Below are 18,633 nucleotides of genomic sequence, written 5' to 3' on the forward strand. Positions count from 1 at the left end.
ATCTATAATAGTTTTGTTTGTGGTCTGTTTTGTGAATTGCATGTCTACTCTTTTAGTTGTGAATTTTTTGTAAAATCAGTAATAATGTTTTCCAAGATGTATTAAATGTGCTAACAATGTGTTTACACATTTACAAATCAATGAAATAATAGACTTCAGTAGCCTTTTTCTTATCTTTGGATCTCTCATATGCAATAATAAACTCCAATGGCCTTTTTCTCATCTTAATAAACAAGAATGTTGGTAGCTTTATATTGATACAACATTTTAAGAAGCATTTTACCCTTCTTCCAACTCATAACAATAGTCATTATTATTGTCTTTAACAATAATACTTAAGAGATGGAAACAAACAATAGTAACTAGTCAAAGCATATCATATTTTATTATAAGTTTGCGTTGAAAAACTTAGTCAAATTTAGTAAAACTAAGGGAGAGAACATATTTTGTAAATATGAGTTTTACATATCTTGAAGTTACTTATCACTCTTAAAAATACAAGTTATTCAAAAACTAACGTAGAAGACTTAAAAACTAGCGGAGAAGACGCGAACGACTTCAATCTAAGTTGTCCAGACGACTAAACTATACGCCGTCTGGTCAACGCAGAGGTTATTTTTGCAATTGACTTTGAAATCTGTTATTTCGGACGACTGAAAAATAAGTCGTCTACTATTGTTTGGCTAAAAAAAATCTCGGAAAAAAATCCTGAAATGTAAGTCGTCCAGGATTTACGAGGTTTGACCAGAATCTCGGAAAAAAATCCTGGACGACTTACAAGTAAGTCGTCTCGTGGACGACTGAATTATAAGTCGTCTGTGTATAATTAAATTTTGAAGTTTTTTTTTTCAATTGCAAAACTAACCTATGACGACTTAACTGTAAGTCGTCTACTTTTAAAAAAAATATTATTATTTTAATTTTCGCCAGACGACTGAAATGTAAGTCGTCTGGGGAAGTCAAACTTCTGAAATTATCCAGTCAAATGCAAAACTAACCTATGACGATTGAAATGTAAGTCGTCTAGGTTCTTTGGAATTTTTTTTGAAACCAAACAAAAACAGACGACTTAACTTTCAGTCGTCTCAGGTTACATATTTCAAAGTCAATTGCAAAAATAACCTCTGCGTTGACCAGACGACTTCCAGGTAAGTTGTCTACAGCCAGATGACTTCCCAAGTAAGTCGTCTGACGAACAGATCTGGAAAAAAATTCGATGTCATACCTTAAATTGGTGAGATAAGTTCCTTAGCATACATAAGGCTTCTCCAAGCACACAGAATCACAAACGAAAGTAACCCACCCAGAATCGTTAGCTTCTATGACTCTATGAACCATAAAAAATGTAGAATCAAAATCTTGGGTTTCTTAGCTCATTGTGGAGAGAAAGTGAGAGATATGTTGTGTTTAGTTCAGAAGAATGAAAAAAGAAGAAGGGTAAATCGATTTTGGGAGCATTAAGAGCTTCAAATTGGTTGTTCATGGTGGTTGTGGTATTGATGACAATGGCAATCTTGTAATTACTTGAAGATGATGAGGGTGAGAGAGTAAAAATGTCATTTTCGAAGAAAAAAAGAAAAAAAAATTGATGGCATTTTTGTAAATTATATGAACTTGTGGGGTGAATAGGGCAAAACCAATTTTCAAAAAAAAAGGAGGTTAGTTTTGTGTTTGACTTTAAGTTATAGGTCAATTCTGCAAAAAACCCTAAAATCAAAGTTATATATCATACTATATATTAATTGAGAAGTCATTTAAGAGATTTTTTGGTTATGTGTCAATCATTTATGAAATCTTAAAAAATTGTTATAAATTGATTGTCGATATTTTTATTTATTTTAATTAGATTTAAAAGAAAAAATAAGTCTATAAACAGTTAATACTTGCCAAAAATCTACATAATATTACAAATAATTATTTATGGTAACTAATTGTTAAAATTATAGAAAGAGTAATAATGTTTGAACATTTTTATATATTTATAAACAACATAAAATAGTATACAAATTTTTTTATTAAAATGGGAAATTACGACAAATACCACATTCATAATACCACTTTTCATGTCTACATTAATCACTTTTACTCTCACTTTTAATGAATGGTAAAAGACACTTATACCTCTAGGATTAACTAATCTAGGTTTATGGTTTAGAGTTGAGGGGTGAGATAGAGTTTTTGGAATGTGAAATTTAGGATTCTAATAAATATATAAATAAATATTTAAAAAATATGAATAAAATTTTAAAAATAGTTTCAAGCATAATTTTGAAAAAAAAATTCAAAAAATTTGGAAATTTTTTTTTTATAAAAAATTTCGAATTTGAAAAAATATAATTCGAAAACATAAAAAAAATTAGTTTAAAATTTAGTTTTTTAATTTTTTTTTTTAAAAAATATATTTTTTTATTTATTTAAATAATGGTTTATTATATATATAGAACAAGGGTATAAGAGTCTTTTGCCATTTAATGAAAAATGTATTTTTGAAAATGTCATTTTATTGGTGGTAAAGATGAAAAGTGGTACCACGAAAGTGGTAAACGTGAAATTTCCCTATTAAAATCAATATAATGATTTTATATTCTTATATAAAGCCTTATATTTGTATATGGCCTTATATTTGTATATAAAGTATTATAATAACTATTGATATCTAATAAAATTCATACATGCTTTATAACTCATTTATAAAAATTATAAATACATTTATAAAATTATTTATCTTGGCTTATCATATGATTTAAATTATGATAAGAGGTTTTAATTTATTTATACAAGCTCATCAATTAATTTATAAAATCTATTTTTAAATTTAATTTTATATTAAATGATAAATCACTTAATTAATATTTTCTTAGGTGTTGATCATATATAGAGTTTGAGAAAAAGTATTATAATTTGATCAGTATCCAAAACGACCTAAATATATTGCACAAAATAATTTATGGTAATTACATATGTTACTTGTATAATATATAATGCTTCATAAAATCATTTTTAGCAATCAAGTATTTCTAAACTACATAAAATATTCCAAAGTTTCAGTATTATATACCTTCAAAAATTAAGTAATTTTATTAAAAATTGAATCATAAATATAATACATAACTAATTTTAGTACAATTATCAATACAAAATATCAAAAAATATTTTAAAATAGTCATGTTTATCATTTTTAAACAATTATTCTTAGAAAAAATATTTAACAAAAACATATTTTAATTAAAAAAATTATAATAAATATGTTGTTACAAAACATAAAAATCCGCGAAAATGCGGGCAACCACCTAGTTGGTTAATATTTATGATTCAAAAACACATTAAATTTTGTTCGATTTAGTATCTTCTTCTTTTGCTAACTCAGGAGGATCCTTGGCCGTATGCGATGATATGAATAATAAATGTGGACAAAATATTGTGGTAGTGAAATCCGCCTGAGACTTATTATCTGAGATCCGCTCCGGATCCGCTTCGAAAATAGGATATTTAGGGTGTTCGGATCCGAATCCGGATAGTAAAATCTTGGATCCGTCCAAACCGAATCCGAATCCGGATATCTTAATTTTTAGGTCTGGATATCCGGATCCAGATCCGTATTTTTAAAACACATTAAATTTTTAAATTTCGTTAATATTTATATTTGATATATTAATATTTATACATGAGTTAATCTTATAATATTATATTTTAGTTTCTACAATATTATAGACATTTATAAATATATTTATAAATATTTGTTTTATTATTATATTAACAATTTAGTATTTTTTTAAAAAATATATTATTTTTAATTATTTTTACGGATCCGGATCCTGATATCCGCGGGTAATAGAATATCGGGACGGATATCTGAAATCCGGATATCTAGGAAACCACAAATCCGGATCCGGATATTAAATTCACGGATTCGCGTACTTCGAATTTTCCAGATATCCGGATCCGTTCTAGGCCTACTACTGACCATCCCAAAATTAATGAGTTAAATATTTATAGAAAATAGTACGTTTCTATTTTTTGCAAAGAAGGATACTCAACAAAAGCTTACTAAACTACTGTTGTAAAAATAAATAACACAAATTCAAATATTGTATTTGGTCCTTCTGTGGCCCCAAACCTACCTAAAGAAGTAAAGTTCTCTAATATATTCAAAGTAAAGTTCTCTAATATATTCATCACTCAAATCAAAACTATTATATTGATAGAAATATCGAATATCCATATTTTTGTATATTTTCCTGATGGTAAAATATCTTTGCATATATAAATATTTTCGACTTTTATATTTATATCAAATATACACGTAGCCTTTTATTCACCCATCGTGCTAAATTTATAATTTTGTTTATAGCTGCTATAAAGATGGGGAAATATCTAAAAGGAAAAATAAAAAAATATATCAACTAAAAGAATTATATAACATAAAAAAATATCAAAAAGAAAAAAAAAAGCGATAGTATTCAATTAAATACATGGATTTGTAAAAGTTATACACAAATAACACTTCAATTTCATCATATTACAAAAAAAAACACTTCAATTTCTCTATTGTTTTCAGCTTAACTTTAATATTTAGTCGGTTTAATATTTTCGAAATATTTAAATAGGCTCTCTTATTCATTCATTCTCTTAGCTAACGTTACCTCGTGGGTCGGCGAGATCTTTTCGCCAGAGATTCTCTAGAGATCTCTCGCCCCCATAAAGACACACACTCCCAAATAATCCAAATCCCTAGTTTTGTGTCAAATCGAATTGAAACTGCTCTCTGCCACCGAGGAGCTATCGACATTTTTCCTCTGTGAGTGCCAACACAAACTCGGCTCCAAAGTTTTCGTTTTTCGTTGATGGGTCTTCCCGTTCGACCAATCTGGTTCATGTTTCTGTGTTTCTCACTGTTATTCTACATCTTGTGATCACTGCTCTGCTCATGAGTGTTGCTATGTAACAGTTTGATCGTTTCGTTTGTAGCTTTTTGTTTGTTTGGTACTGTTCCCATGGGGTTTAAGTGTAAAAAATGTGAACTCTTTTCCAGTAAAGTTGCAGCCTTTGATGTGTGTTTGTCGGCTCGGCTGTGTAAGCTTGTTAGATTCTGTCTTCTCAATCCAAGTATGCTCTTTTTCTTACAGTTTGTTCATGACGGGTCAAGACATCAACGGGATCGAGTTTCATCAGCAGAGACACGGTCTTTTAAAGGATCAAGTCCAATTGGTCAAGAGAAGAGACTCGGTTCGGTACGAGATAGTTCCAATTCAAGATCGGTTGTCATTTGAGAAGGGCTTCTTTGCTGTTATCCGTGCGTGCCAGTTGCTTTCTCAGAAGAACGATGGGATCGTATTGGTTGGTGTCGCTGGCCCATCTGGCGCTGGAAAGACTGTGTTCACCGAGAAGATACTCAACTTTTTGCCTAGTGTTGGTGTCATATCGATGGATAACTATAATGACGCTAGTAGAATTGTTGATGGGAACTTTGACGGTAAAAAAAAGATTCATCTTTGATATTTGCTCATTGAAGATATTTGATCGTTTTTATTGGGAAATGTAGATCCAAGGTTAACGGACTATGACACATTGCTCAAGAATCTTGAGGATTTGAAGGAAGGGAAACAGGTTGAGGTTCCTATATATGATTTTAAGTCCAGCTCTCGTGTTGGATACAGGTGCACATACAACCAGCATGGTTTAACCATTGTGTTCTTTGTGGTTATTTCCACTGAAGACATTTTTTTTTTTTTAATTTTTTGGTAGGACACTTGATGTTCCAGCTTCTAGGATTGTGATTATTGAAGGAATCTATGCTTTGAGTGAAAAACTGCGACCTTTGTTGGACCTTCGTGTGTCTGTCACTGGTGGAGTTCACTTTGATCTTGTGAAACGGGTTCTTCGTGATATCCAACGTGCGGGGCAACAGCCGGAGGAGATCATACATCAGATATCTGAAACGGTTTGTTCTTATTTCTTGCTTCTTGGATGTTATTGGATGCGTGACCTCTACAAACTCCACTGTTTATGTAGGTGTATCCGATGTACAAAGCTTTCATAGAGCCAGATCTCCAGACTGCTCAAATTAAAATCATTAATAAATTCAACCCCTTCACTGGCTTTCAGAGCCCAACATACATCTTGAAGGTTTGGAAAATGACTTTATTTGTGTCCTGTAATCTTGTCTGCGTTTGATAAACTGAAGTTCTTTTGCCTTTTTGTAGTCAAGAAAGGATGTATCTGTTGATCAGATCAAGGCGGTCCTTTCTGAAGGACATACAGAGACTAAGGAGGAGACTTATGATATATATCTTCTTCCTCCTGGTGAAGACCCAGAGTCTTGCCAATCGTATTTGAGAATGCGGAATAAAGATGGAAAGTACAGCCTCATGTTTGAGGTTTGGCCCTTTGGTTATGTTAAGATGCTTAAAATGATGTGGTGAGTACTTATGGTTATGGTTTTTGATATCCAGGAATGGGTTACGGATACTCCTTTTGTCATATCCCCAAGGATTACTTTTGAAGTGAGCGTTCGCTTACTTGGTGGGCTTATGGCATTGGGGTACACAATAGCAACCATACTTAAAAGGAACAGCCATGTCTTTGCTACTGAAAAAGTCATTGTAAAAATCGATTGGCTTGAGCAACTGAATCGTCACTACTTGCAGGTTTGTCTATCTAAACTCATTCATCAAGCTTCTTGGCATAATAAACTGTAATTGAAATTTACATAAAGGCTTTATAATGGCATTCTTGTTCCCAGTAAGTACAACATTTGTTTATCCAGAAAACAATATGACTTGAATAATAGAAATCTAAATGTGTTATAACCAGGTGCAAGGTAAAGATCGGCAAATTGTACAGAGCACTGCAGAGCAGCTAGGATTGGAAGGATCGTTCATTCCACGCACCTATATTGAACAGATCCAACTTGAAAAGCTGATAAATGAAGTAATGGTATGATTTTATTTTTTGAGTTTTTTTTATTACATCTCAGTAGACTTCCTGATTAGAAGTCCCATCCTATTACAGGCACTACCAGATGATTTGAAGAACAAGCTTAGCTTAGATGAGGATTTGGTGTCTAGTTCAAGTCCCAAGGAAGCACTCTTACGAGCGTCTGCAGATAGAGTAGCCATGAGAAATAAGAACCTAAGGTACACTTGTGTCAAGGAGTGTATAAGAAAGCTTTGTTACTTCCAAATCCATGTGTCCTTCCTTATAGTTGTTATGCCCATTTATGATACACAGAGGCATGTCACAGTCATATTCAACCCAAAGAGATAAGAATATCTCCAAGCTTGCTGGTTATTCTTCAAGCGATAGGAGGTACGAAGAGAGAAACCACGACTCACCAGCAAATGAGGTTTCAGATTTGTTCTCCTTCATTCCTCTCTTGGCCACTTTAAAATCGTTATTAAAGTTAACAGTGCAATTGTCTATTTTTTAGGGGTTTATGACTCAGCTTTCGGAACAAATATCATCTCTCAATGAGAGAATGGATGAGTTCACAAACCTGATTGAAGAGCTAAACTCAAAGTTGAGCTGCAACAAGAACCCTCCAACACAGCAGAGCATAGAAGTCTGCAATGGCTCAGCTCCAACTTCGTATTTCATATCTGGTCTGGACAATGGCTGTTTGACAAATGCCATAATGGCCCATTCGTCTTCATCTTCCCAGTTAGCCAAGGATTCGCCATTAATGGAAGAGGCAAGTCATCTTACATTATTTTCTTGTTTATAAAATTTGGATTGTGTTTACATTGCTTGAGTTGCTGGTTCTGGTGCAAAGCAGATATCGACCCTCTCACGTGGACAGCGTCAAGTGATGCATCAGTTGGGTAATCTGTGCAATTTGATTAGGGAAGACTCAGCCGAAAGGTCAGGCCTAGCCAGAACAGGAAGCAGCAATAGCAGCAGAACAAGCAAAAGCTTCTTCTTCTTATCCAGTGTGGAATCTAGTAGCCTCCCTCTCGTGTTAACAACCTTGGCTCTTTGCAGCGTAGGAGTAGTAGTGATCTACATTAACAAGCGGCAATAACATCAATAACCCTTGTGGATCTTCTTTTTTTTCTTTGACTGGAGGCGTTTTGTGAGAGCTTCCGTGGGTTTCTCTACGTAGACGATGACATATTCTCGATTAGTTTTATATTTAATAAGATTCAGTCATTTTACTCTTCTCTATGTTAGTTCATACTCAAAGACAAGACCTAGTTGCTAGTTCTGTTCGGTTTCTGAGTGTTTCATGTGAAAATTACAGTACTGATCAGATTATAAACAAATTTTTGTCTTGGGTTTGGATTTGTATGTCAGCCCTACAAAAGTTTTTACAAATGTATGCTCCACCAGAATTGCTCTACACAAAAATCTATCACCAAAAGAGACCAAGAGATTTTGTGAACACCATCATCATATTGCTTTGTCTAACCAAGCTGGTAACCTCAAGGAAGATTTCATTCCAAGTCTTGTGAGGAAGATTGAGTAGAGGATATGCAGCAACAGCACAAAGAATCCACTGTTAAGCAACAGCTGTTGACAATCAAAAGGTAAGTTCCTCAGCTTCTTCTTATCTTCCAGGTTATATAGAGAGGAAAGAGGTAAAGAGATTACGTACCACTGTTCCAAATATCATATAGATGAGGCTCATGGAAGGCATTATGTTGAGGCCCATGGCGGTGAAAACATAGGAGAGAGAGGCGTGGATGTTAATTGTGATCTGCAAGAACAATGCAATAGGAGTTTTATTTATACAAGAGGGCTTCTTTGGGGAAAAGGGTGGATAGGTTTTAAGGGAAAAAGGCTTACCACAGCAAGAATGTTTTCTCTTATTAAGAAGGATGATGTCAGAACATATCCTATGAGACCCAATGCTCGGACCTGCACGGGAAGAAACACGTCAATACAAGTAAACAAGGAGAGATAAAAGTTAACAGGTCTGTGAAATTTCACCATTGTGCACAAGAAAATGGAGAGACGCCAGCTTGCCTTCATCCTGAGAACAAAAGACATTGTGAAAAATAAGTAAGTGAGATAGATAGTCTTATGCTGAAGTAATCTACTTCCACAACTTCAGTCATGGTAAGATGTATACTAGTTAGGGTGTCATGAACTAAAAACTGTGCAGGATAGAGAGGAGTATATGAGTTCAGATACCTCCACAATGAACCAATTGCAAGCCCCAGAAGACCATGCATAAGCTACAGGATAAACCCCACAATGTTAAAGAAAGGTCATTGCAATCGCTGTGAAAGAGAAATCATAAAGAAACAAAGAACACGCAACAGACTGAAGCTAACAAAGCGGAGGGCTTACAAAGTAAGTCAATGCTTTGACTGGACCTGATAATATGAACAAGAGCATGAGAGTAGCGACCTGATAAACAAACAAAGACCACAAAGACTTGAAGCACATGCGCCAACAAACTTTCATTCATGTGAAAGGAGAATGCTCTTTACATTACCATTGTCTTCCTACCGCCTGAAATGTTCCATCTTATCGAGGATATCACTATTGGCAATGCGAAAAAACACCCAAAGTAGTTCTGCGTTCAAACGTGTAACAAAGAACAAATAGTCAAACACAAAGTTATCGTTTTTATACAGCTACAAAGCTAAATGAGACTACTTTCTTCATCAACTGAACAAAACACGAAATGGGTAACGAACCTCAATGGCGAGGGAGTTGCTGAGAAAGTAAACGAGCCCGGTGACGGCAGCGAACATGGCGCATTCCACCAGTCTCAGCGTCTTCTGATAAACCAATTCATCTCCCTCCTCAGCTTCTTCTTTCTTCCCATCCTCTCGATTACCTGAAAACGAAGCTCTGGAGACGCTCGAGAGTGCGAAGCAGCTTCGGTTGGAGGTGGAAACGAGAGAGATTCTGGGTCTTTGCAGAGAGAGTGACAACAGAGAAGCGGAAGCCAAGGATTGTGTAGTGGCGAAACGGTAAAATCGAGTGATTGTGGACTGGTGATGATGAATCGTTTTGAGGAGATTCATGGAGGCGAAGAAGAAATGAGATTGTTTGTTTTCCCACGGCGACAGAGAGGAGCTTTCTTTCTTCTCCGTCTATTTCAGATAAACTGTTCGCAGCACTAACCGATTCATTAATTTTCTATTGGTTCTGATTTCTATCCGAATGATCAAATTATACCGACATAAAAACCAAAATCCAATTAAATATCTAAACATTTAAATACAGTTTTTTTTATCTAAAATAACAGAATATTAATAATATTTACTTCTGAAATAAAGATGTTATTTATAAATTTGGCATATCGAGTTATCCTACTGATTTAATAGTAAAAGATAAAACTATAAAGAGAAATTAATTCTTATTTTTTTGGCACGAAAAAGAAATGGCTTCAAATATATCAACATTTTCTTTCAAATCTAGCTTTAAAGTCCAAAATTACAAAAAAAAAATAGATTTCATTAATATAGCGGCTCTCATTCTCTAATACTTTAATTTTATTATAACTTTATTTTTTTTGAGTTTTTTTTACAACAACGAAAACCATTATATAGTCGTCAATTACGACTTTATCTCCTAGTTCCACCGTCGTCATTCAAGGCATCTCGTATCCAAATGAAGTTTTGATTCATAATTTTACCAGCTGATGTTTAGTTTTCAATTCACAGTTACATGTTGATCATAAATTGATGATTAGTTCTGATTCAAAGTTTCATGTTGATGATTTATCGGAACTTTGTGATTTTGGGGGTCAATTTGATTTGATTTTGTTGTTTTGATTTGATTTTCGAGTTGATTTGAAGTTTTACTTCATAATTTGGTTCGTATTTGCTTTGTAAGATTCTATTAAAACTATCATCAACGGTCTTAATTTGTAACAAAGACATCTTATCGTTTGTATCAATTTACCTATATTTGTATGTATATAAATTTTTTAGGAAAATTATCAGTTAGAGTTTGAGTTTATTCGATGTTTAACCACACTTTAGCTATTGCAATTTGTTTTGGCTTAGTAATTATTAAGTTATTGCTTTACACGTTATGTTGTATTTGTTTATTTTACCGGTTTGGAAGATTTAGTTCAGATTTAGTTCAAACGACACATATATGAATCGAGAGAAAGAAAAACTTCGACGAGTCTTTTAGTTCTTCTTTTTTGTTTCTTTAGCTATATTGATAGTTGAGAGTGTCATTGTCTTTTAGTTGAGATTAATTTGGGGAAAATTCTCCTCAATAGACCTATTTAAGTTTCTGTTTCAAAACAGCCACTCAGACTAGAAACCAGAAAATCCTATTAACAAAATTTTGAATTTTTTTTTTGATTGGTTATACAGGATAGAAACAAGATGGGAGATTCATTACATGTCAAACTAACACTACCTGAGTTAAGGTATATGATTGGATCAGAGCCAAGTCAAAATGACTCTATAAACAAGTTTTCAAGCTATGCTTATATCAAAACTGTTAAGAATATCCTCAGAGAAGTAGAGTTCAACAGAATACGAGGGACGTTTTTGGGACCGTTGATCAAGCTCAGTGAGAGAAATTTGAAATTATCAGCGAAGATAGCCCATGTGTTCTCACCAAAAGCATCAAGACAGTGAAGAAACACGAAGCATGGTTCCATTTCGGGGCCCAACCAATGAGGTTCTCTATAAGGGAATTCCACATGGTTACCAATCTGAAATGTAGAGGGGAGGAGAAGGACCACGACAGGAAACCGAGAGATTTGAGTTGGACTTCCTACAGGGTCCTCATACGGTAAAGGACGTGGAAAACCAGCTCAGAAACACAAACGACGACGCTTCTGATTAGAGATTCTGCCTTGCAATGCTCCTCCTGATTGAGAGCATACTACTACAGAAGGTCTCGGGCTCAGACACGACTTTTCCTTTGGATTATGTGAAGATAGCACATGATATTGACGTCTTGATGACATATCCATGGGGAAGAATAGCTTATGAATTGCTGCTGAAACCACTTAAGAATGTTGTCGACAACAATCTGGACAAAAATAAATATGAATTGCACGGATTTCCTCTAGCCTTCCATCTGTGGATACTCGAATCGGTTCCTTTGCTATCTCCCTTCTGTACGGTGATTCCTGTTTTGGATGTTCAACCGTCTACACCAATTTATCTTCTTGTGTGAGAAATACATTCATGTAAAGTCTCCACGGCTGAGAGATGTTCTAGAGATTGAAAATGATAAACATGTAAGTTTTTACATTGTTTTGTTTCTGTTTTATTATGATTCTCCATTTTAAAAGCTAATTAATTGGGTTTTCTTTTTTATGGTTTTAGCTGAAGGTCACATGCATATTACCTTCCATTACCCATAATCCAGAAGCTGATGTTCCCATAGAAGACAAAGATGATCAAGATCTGGATGACATGGCCAATTTATCCAAGAAGGTTATAGGTTTAAAATTAGTGATTGGAGAAACATGTCGGTAGATCTATACGATGATTTTTTTTGAAATGATGGGAAATGTAGAGATGGGTCAAGCGTGTTCTTCAAATGACGACGTGTTCGTAATTAGAAAAGCTATCTGCAATTAGAAAAGCTATCCAGAATAGTGCTTTGTTGATATTTGTTGATATAAAGCAACAAACTTTTATACACAACCGACATACTCCTTCAAATACTCTATTCTTGCCGATGAAATTTCTTAGTTGGCGAGTGTTTCCAATGGAAATTGGAGGAGCATCTTCAACTGTGCTTTTCAAATCCAAAGAAATCTCATAACTCAAGGTTATGTCTTCCACTTGAATAAGGAAATCTTCAGAAACAATTTTTAGCAAATCTTCATATTGAAGATCTTCTTCGAATTTAATAAACGATGACGTTATGTTCTTATCCACAACAAACTCTCACTTGAAAGTTTTTTTTGAACTCCATTCTCTACAAACACAAAGCACTTCAACCATATTTCGAAAACCTGTTAAAAAGATCAACTAACTGTGTATCAGAGACATTTGAACTAAAAATTCCAAAAAACTCATAAAAACTGTGAGCCTAGGAAGTGAAGATGACGATAATACAAATTAATTTGTTAACTTAACCTTCGAAACAACTCGAAAATCCAATAACAACAGCATATCAGTGATCCACAAAATCACATAACAAATCAAAAATACAATAACAACAACATATCAGTGATCCATAAAATCACAGAACAACTCGAAAAATCCAATCACAACACCATATCAGATCAAACTGATCCACAAAATCACAGGGATCTGATATATCATCGAATTATACACTGAATCGGAACTAACTAATCATCGATAAGAAATTATGATATCTCGAAGAAGCTGAGATGCTGAGAAACGAAACTGAAGGACGACGAGATGCTGTGACGAAGTGGAGACGACGACGATGACAGAAACGATGGTGGAGACGACGGAGAATGGTGACGACAACGGCTCGGCAAATTTTCGAAATGTTTTTAACTTTTATTAATTTTAAATTTAGGTCATATAACATTGAAGGTAATATAGTTAAATGTCATCTTAAATTAAACATTTTTATGATATTTGGACCTGAAGTCTAGATTGAGAAGATAAAGTTGGATTAGAGCTATCTGAAGCTATTTCTCTTAATTTTGGGATAAAAACTTAAATAAAGCTAGCTAGTAGAATTGCCCAACCATAAATTATACTCCCTCTGTTCCTTAAAACTATATAATCTAGATTTTTCACACATCTTAATATAACACATTAAATTTGCATAGTTTTTTATGTTTATCTTTTTTCATAATTTTAAGCCAATAAAAATTTAACAAGTGCAATTAAGTTTTTTGAAGTTTGCAATTAGTTAATAAAATATGCATTGAAAATATAAAATATGGATCTTTTTTGAAACAAATGTTTTCTCTAGAATATGTAATTTTAAGGAACGAAAGGAGTATATGTTAAATCCCTTATATACTAAAGCGCAAGTCGCATCACCAATCTAAAGCTAACATGTGGAAAATCTATTTTTTTTAAGAAAATTGAAAAATACCGAAAAGTAAAACACGTTATCAAAAAAAATTATGGAAGTTTGAAAATAAGACAAATAACCAACCTTTTACAATTATTGGTAAAGCAATTTTTTATGAATTTTTCTTTGCATCTCCTATTTTTCTGGAGTCTAAATATAAACTAACAATTTTCTTATTTTTTCATTTTTTTATATAGTAAAACACAAATCACATGGCCAACAAAATTTTTGACACATGGTATATATTTAAAATTTTAAATTAAAAATAAATATTCACAAAAAGCTTTGTAACAGAACCGTTATTTATTAAAATAACTGATTTCTATTATTTTTTGTAACATAACCGTTATTTATTAAAATAATTGATTTCTATTATTTTTACATATAAATCAAGATAAAATAAAAATTAATAATATCTCTCCTACTACTTCATGATCTCAAAATCTGAAACCGTTAAGACTTTCTCTTTACAAGATTTGACTCACGATGCTATCAATTCTTCTCAGTCTGCAGTTGCTCCACTAACTTTTTTTATCTGAGTTTGAAGAAATTTCAATCTCTAACAAGACAGATCGATGACTTCTAATTATTGTATCAACATTTTCATCAGGACTATAATTCGATGTCCAGGTCGACATGTCTCTGGCCAAACAGTGGCAGCAATACTCTTAAAAGAACATCTTGGGAAGTTGGCAGATGAAGTTAAAATTCAGGTTAGTGAAACTAATTAAATACGCTAAAACTCCTCAATACTTAAATCATAATTTATGTCATGTTGGTTTTTTTTCATGAACCTTTTTTCTTTTCTAACCTACTTATGATTTTTTTTCTTTCCTTTTTTTCTTTTGGATATTGGTAAAAGCTACATATTTTTATGCAGATATCATGATAAAAAAAGGTAAACTACACAAATTAGGTCACTGTCGTTTTTTAATTGACTAGATTAATTCTCGATATGCTTGAAATTTTTTATTTGTTGTGATGGTGATGATTCTAGAGAGGAAAGTAACAAGCTCACTAATAAACTTGAGAAGCACCACAAGAAGAAGAAAAGAAAAATGTGGTGATAACTAGAAGCAAAAACAAACGGAGCTTAAGAAACTCAAAGTGGTAGAGGAAACAAAAAGGAATCTCATGTCTACTTTCTAGATCAAGGCCTAATCTCAGGTTGGTTTTCCTTATTTTATACATGTTCTTATAATTGTATAGAGATAATATTTTTGTTTACTTTAGGAATTAGGAGTGGTATACACATTTGATTTAATTTTTAAATATACAACTTGCAATGACACATGGAGAAGAACTAAAAAACTACAAGAGATAACGTCAATATTCTACAAAAATATTGTTTATATCTAATTGTTCTTACAAGAGCTATGGTTTTCCCGAATTTGATCTCTAATACTAATATTTTGTTGGTTTTGAAAAAGTGAAATCAATCTTTTATCTTGATATGTTTGGTTTATATTGAAGTGTCGTAAAATATAAACAATAGATTATTTATTTCTTTAACTTTATTAATAATAACCCTTATAATAATAACCCTGTTTCTATTAATAAAGTTTCTTTAGAGTTAAAAAGATAAAATAATACTTATTGTAGGAAATTTTACATATTTATTAAAATATATTTGCTTACAAATAATAATGCACGGGAGAGAATAGTAGTTATCCAATATATTAGAATTAATAACTGGACATAATTTTTTTTAAAAAGATATTCGTTGGTTTCTTATCTTGTTATCCAAAAACCAAATTGAAAACCGAACTAATTAAACTAAACCGAGCCAATTTTCAGAAATGGAATAATCCCGATATATATTTCTAGAACCGAATCGAAAAACTCAAACCAAAATCAGACGCAAGTTCTATTTGAAAGTCCGTCTTCTTAACCGGGCTCATACCAAAAGGAGAAAAAGCAAAGAGACTGAAAAAAAAACATTTCTTGTTATAAACCATTTAGTGATCGACCCATTTATCAGCTCGTGTAGCAAGACGGGCCAAGCCCATCCGCAGGATCATACTGGCGCCTATCTACTCTTGTGTTTATCCACATTATAGTTGGTGTTTATCTTACGTATTGCTAGTCATTATCTAGTTAAGGATAAGTACGATCTCATGTCGATCCAGTACTTAGACCGTCATTACCATATGTATATAAAGACCAGTTGGTCGACCTAATAATATACACAAGTTTCCCTCTTCATTCACAACATGTTATCAGCACGATAGACTCCAAAACCCTGAGACAAAACCTAACCTAAAATCCGTCACACATAAACCCTAATCCAGGCGTAACTTAAAATCAATCTATCTCTCAAACTCCGAGGAACCAGACAACAAGCCACATATCAAATTGAAGCTCTGGACAAGACGAATCTATCAGCGAAAACCGTTCGTCAATCCGATCTCAGACGCGCCCACACTCGCAGAAACAATAGACGGCGCCGCCTTGGTCTTTTAGAACCCTAATACCGAAGAACCCTAATCCGTTCTTGATTCCGTTCCAGCAAGCATTACCGCCTCAGCTTCATCCCGATCTCAGCTCAGACAAACCCTTGAACTCAATCCCGTCTCGCGTTCCCGTCATTGCCTCAGCTCGATCCGACGATCAGCCTCAACCCGTTCGCGAGAGACAACCAAGGCGATCACGACCTTACAAACCTAACCCGATCGCATCCTCTCAGCTCGCGATCCCAAAGCAGCCAGATCGCGTCCGTTCGAGGTTCATCTTGGTGGTCCGGTTTCTACAATCTGCAAAACAAAGGTAATCCTAATTCTGAAAACATGAATTGAACATGGTTGTTTTGTAAAGATTGAAACCCTAAAATCAGAACTCTAAAGATGAAAGCCATGGGGAAAATAGATCAAACCCTAAAGAGTAAATCGGAGCTCGAATAAGTCCGATCCCCTAAACCATAATTCGAGATTGATCCATTGATCAATTAAAATCAAAGTCTTAATGATTTTGAATCTCAAATCAAATCCCCTTGATCAAAGATCAAAGTTTTTCGAAATCTCCTAAAAACCCTAATTTTGGAAAATCGGTTTTAAATTGTTTGATTTAAACTTTGATTGTTTGATCACCTAGAGCTATTGATAAGATTGTTTAAATTCGAATCTAAATCACTCAAACTGAAACCCTAAAAGTTTAAATCGGTTTTAAAATGTCTTTGTTTGATGATTGATGATCTGAGATGTTAGGATTGATAAATTGATTAATAGATCTAATCTCAAGATTCGAAATCCTTAAGGCCTTGAAACCCTTAATCTTGATTGATATTCCTAAAGGCCTTGAAACCTTAAATCTCTCATTACTTAAAACCTGAAAGATTGATTTAAAGAATTTACATATTGAATGAGAGTTAGGTTGCTAGATTATTTGATTGATATGGATCGTGTGGCATTGTGTTTTTGTTATCAATCATACTGAATGGCCGTGAGGCATAATGCATTGGTTCATACATGCGGCCTTGTGCCCTTGATTGAGATTAAAGCCGTAAGGCCTAAGCATCACAAAACATGAGCCGTGTAGCCTAAAGTATTATAGATAGACTTATGAAATCATATGCACTAATTATTTGAATTGGTTGCAAGAATTCTAAATCATGAATTTATTAATGATTTCAGATGTCGAGATTTGAGCCTTCGGATTATGCTGCCCTAGATATCTCTGGAGATAATTATCCAGAATGGGAAATGAACACTTCAATTGCCCTGAAGTCTAGAGGACTCGGGAAATGTATCATTGAAAGAAATGATGAAGTTGAAAGTGAAAAGCATAGAGCCATAACAATTATGCGCTATCATCTCACTGAGGAACTGAGAAATAAGTACGAAAGTATTGAGGATCCTTATGATCTTTGGATAAAACTAAAATCCATATACTCAATGGAATTATGGCGAAAGGCCATGAATGATTGGAAGATACTCAGGTTCCAGGATTTTAAATCCGTGGAAGAATACGATTCTGCTCTAATGAAAATCGCCCATAGTCTTGAACTATGTGATGAAGTGGTTACAGATAATGATCTACTGTATAAAACATATTCCACATTCAATCCAAAGGATCGGTTGCTATCATATACAGCTAAAGGTTTCACAACCTATAATGACCTATTGTCATACCTATTGGCAACTGAGCAAAGAAAGCAGAAAATTAAAGATACCATTGACAGATTTGAGAAACTTCAGAAAAGATGCATTGAGGAACAAAACAGTGAGATGAGATATCCTGAGGCATTGGATCAGGATGAATCCAAGAAAGCCGTGTGGAGTAATATAGATTGTGAGGCTGGCTTATACATTGACTAAAAGAAAGATCTCGACATGATAATTTTATTTTAAATCTATGATTTTGTGATTTGCTTTTGACCTACTTGATGATTCACGATTTTGTTTTTATATATTATCTTGCTTGGTCTTGCTTGGTTTTACTTGATGATTCTTGATTAAATAACAAATAAAACCTTAGTAAAATGATAATCAGTCCACTGATAGTTGATTTCATGCATGGTTTAACTTTACCTTGATTGTATAGGTTTAACTTTACCTTCCTGCAATCACATAAAATCAATTGTTGGGTGTAGACTAATGAGTCAGTTCACTGATAGATTGATTTCTCGCATAGATTTAACTTCATCTTGATTGTATAGGTTCAACTTTACCTTCCTACAATCACTTGAAATCAATTAAT

General features: G+C 33.4%; 2 protein-coding genes across 2 annotated transcripts; one reads left to right on the top strand and one right to left on the bottom strand.

Moving 5' to 3' along the window:
* Positions 1-4,628: 4,628 nt before the first annotated feature.
* Positions 4,629-8,158, top strand: LOC106361913 (inorganic pyrophosphatase TTM2). Its single transcript, XM_013801722.3, has 12 exons — positions 4,629-4,798; positions 5,127-5,473; positions 5,543-5,657; positions 5,746-5,941; positions 6,013-6,126; positions 6,204-6,377; positions 6,453-6,647; positions 6,814-6,936; positions 7,012-7,136; positions 7,231-7,345; positions 7,430-7,690; positions 7,775-8,158. Exons 2-12 carry the CDS (start codon positions 5,134-5,136, stop codon positions 8,018-8,020), a joined length of 2,004 nt encoding a protein of 667 aa, XP_013657176.1. The 5' UTR covers positions 4,629-4,798; positions 5,127-5,133; the 3' UTR covers positions 8,021-8,158.
* A 69-nt stretch (positions 8,159-8,227) lies between these two features.
* Positions 8,228-10,124, bottom strand: BNACNNG29670D. Its single transcript, XM_013801723.3, has 8 exons — positions 9,645-10,124; positions 9,440-9,520; positions 9,292-9,351; positions 9,133-9,176; positions 8,929-8,971; positions 8,785-8,856; positions 8,594-8,695; positions 8,228-8,508 (listed from the first exon to the last, which is right to left on the bottom strand). The coding sequence occupies exons 1-8, from the start codon at positions 9,975-9,977 to the stop codon at positions 8,389-8,391; spliced, it is 855 nt and encodes a 284-aa protein (XP_013657177.1). The 5' UTR covers positions 9,978-10,124; the 3' UTR covers positions 8,228-8,388.
* Positions 10,125-18,633: the final 8,509 nt, after the last annotated feature.

This window comes from Brassica napus, chromosome C3, assembly GCF_020379485.1.
Source record: "Brassica napus cultivar Da-Ae chromosome C3, Da-Ae, whole genome shotgun sequence".
Taxonomy (NCBI): Eukaryota; Viridiplantae; Streptophyta; class Magnoliopsida; order Brassicales; family Brassicaceae; genus Brassica; species Brassica napus.

Coding starts and splice junctions, on each gene's coding strand:
- LOC106361913 (XM_013801722.3), top strand. CDS start 5,134: ATGACGGGTCAAGACATCAACGGGATCGAGTTTCATCAGCAGAGACAC. Junction 6,648..6,813: donor TGAATCGTCACTACTTGCAG/GTTTGTCTATCT, acceptor TGTTATAACCAG/GTGCAAGGTAAAGATCGGCA. Junction 6,937..7,011: donor AGCTGATAAATGAAGTAATG/GTATGATTTTAT, acceptor ATCCTATTACAG/GCACTACCAGATGATTTGAA.
- BNACNNG29670D (XM_013801723.3), bottom strand. CDS start 9,977: ATGAATCTCCTCAAAACGATTCATCATCACCAGTCCACAATCACTCGA. Junction 8,857..8,928: donor CCATTTTCTTGTGCACAATG/GTGAAATTTCAC, acceptor CTTCCCGTGCAG/GTCCGAGCATTGGGTCTCAT. Junction 8,696..8,784: donor GAGAAAACATTCTTGCTGTG/GTAAGCCTTTTT, acceptor TTGTTCTTGCAG/ATCACAATTAACATCCACGC.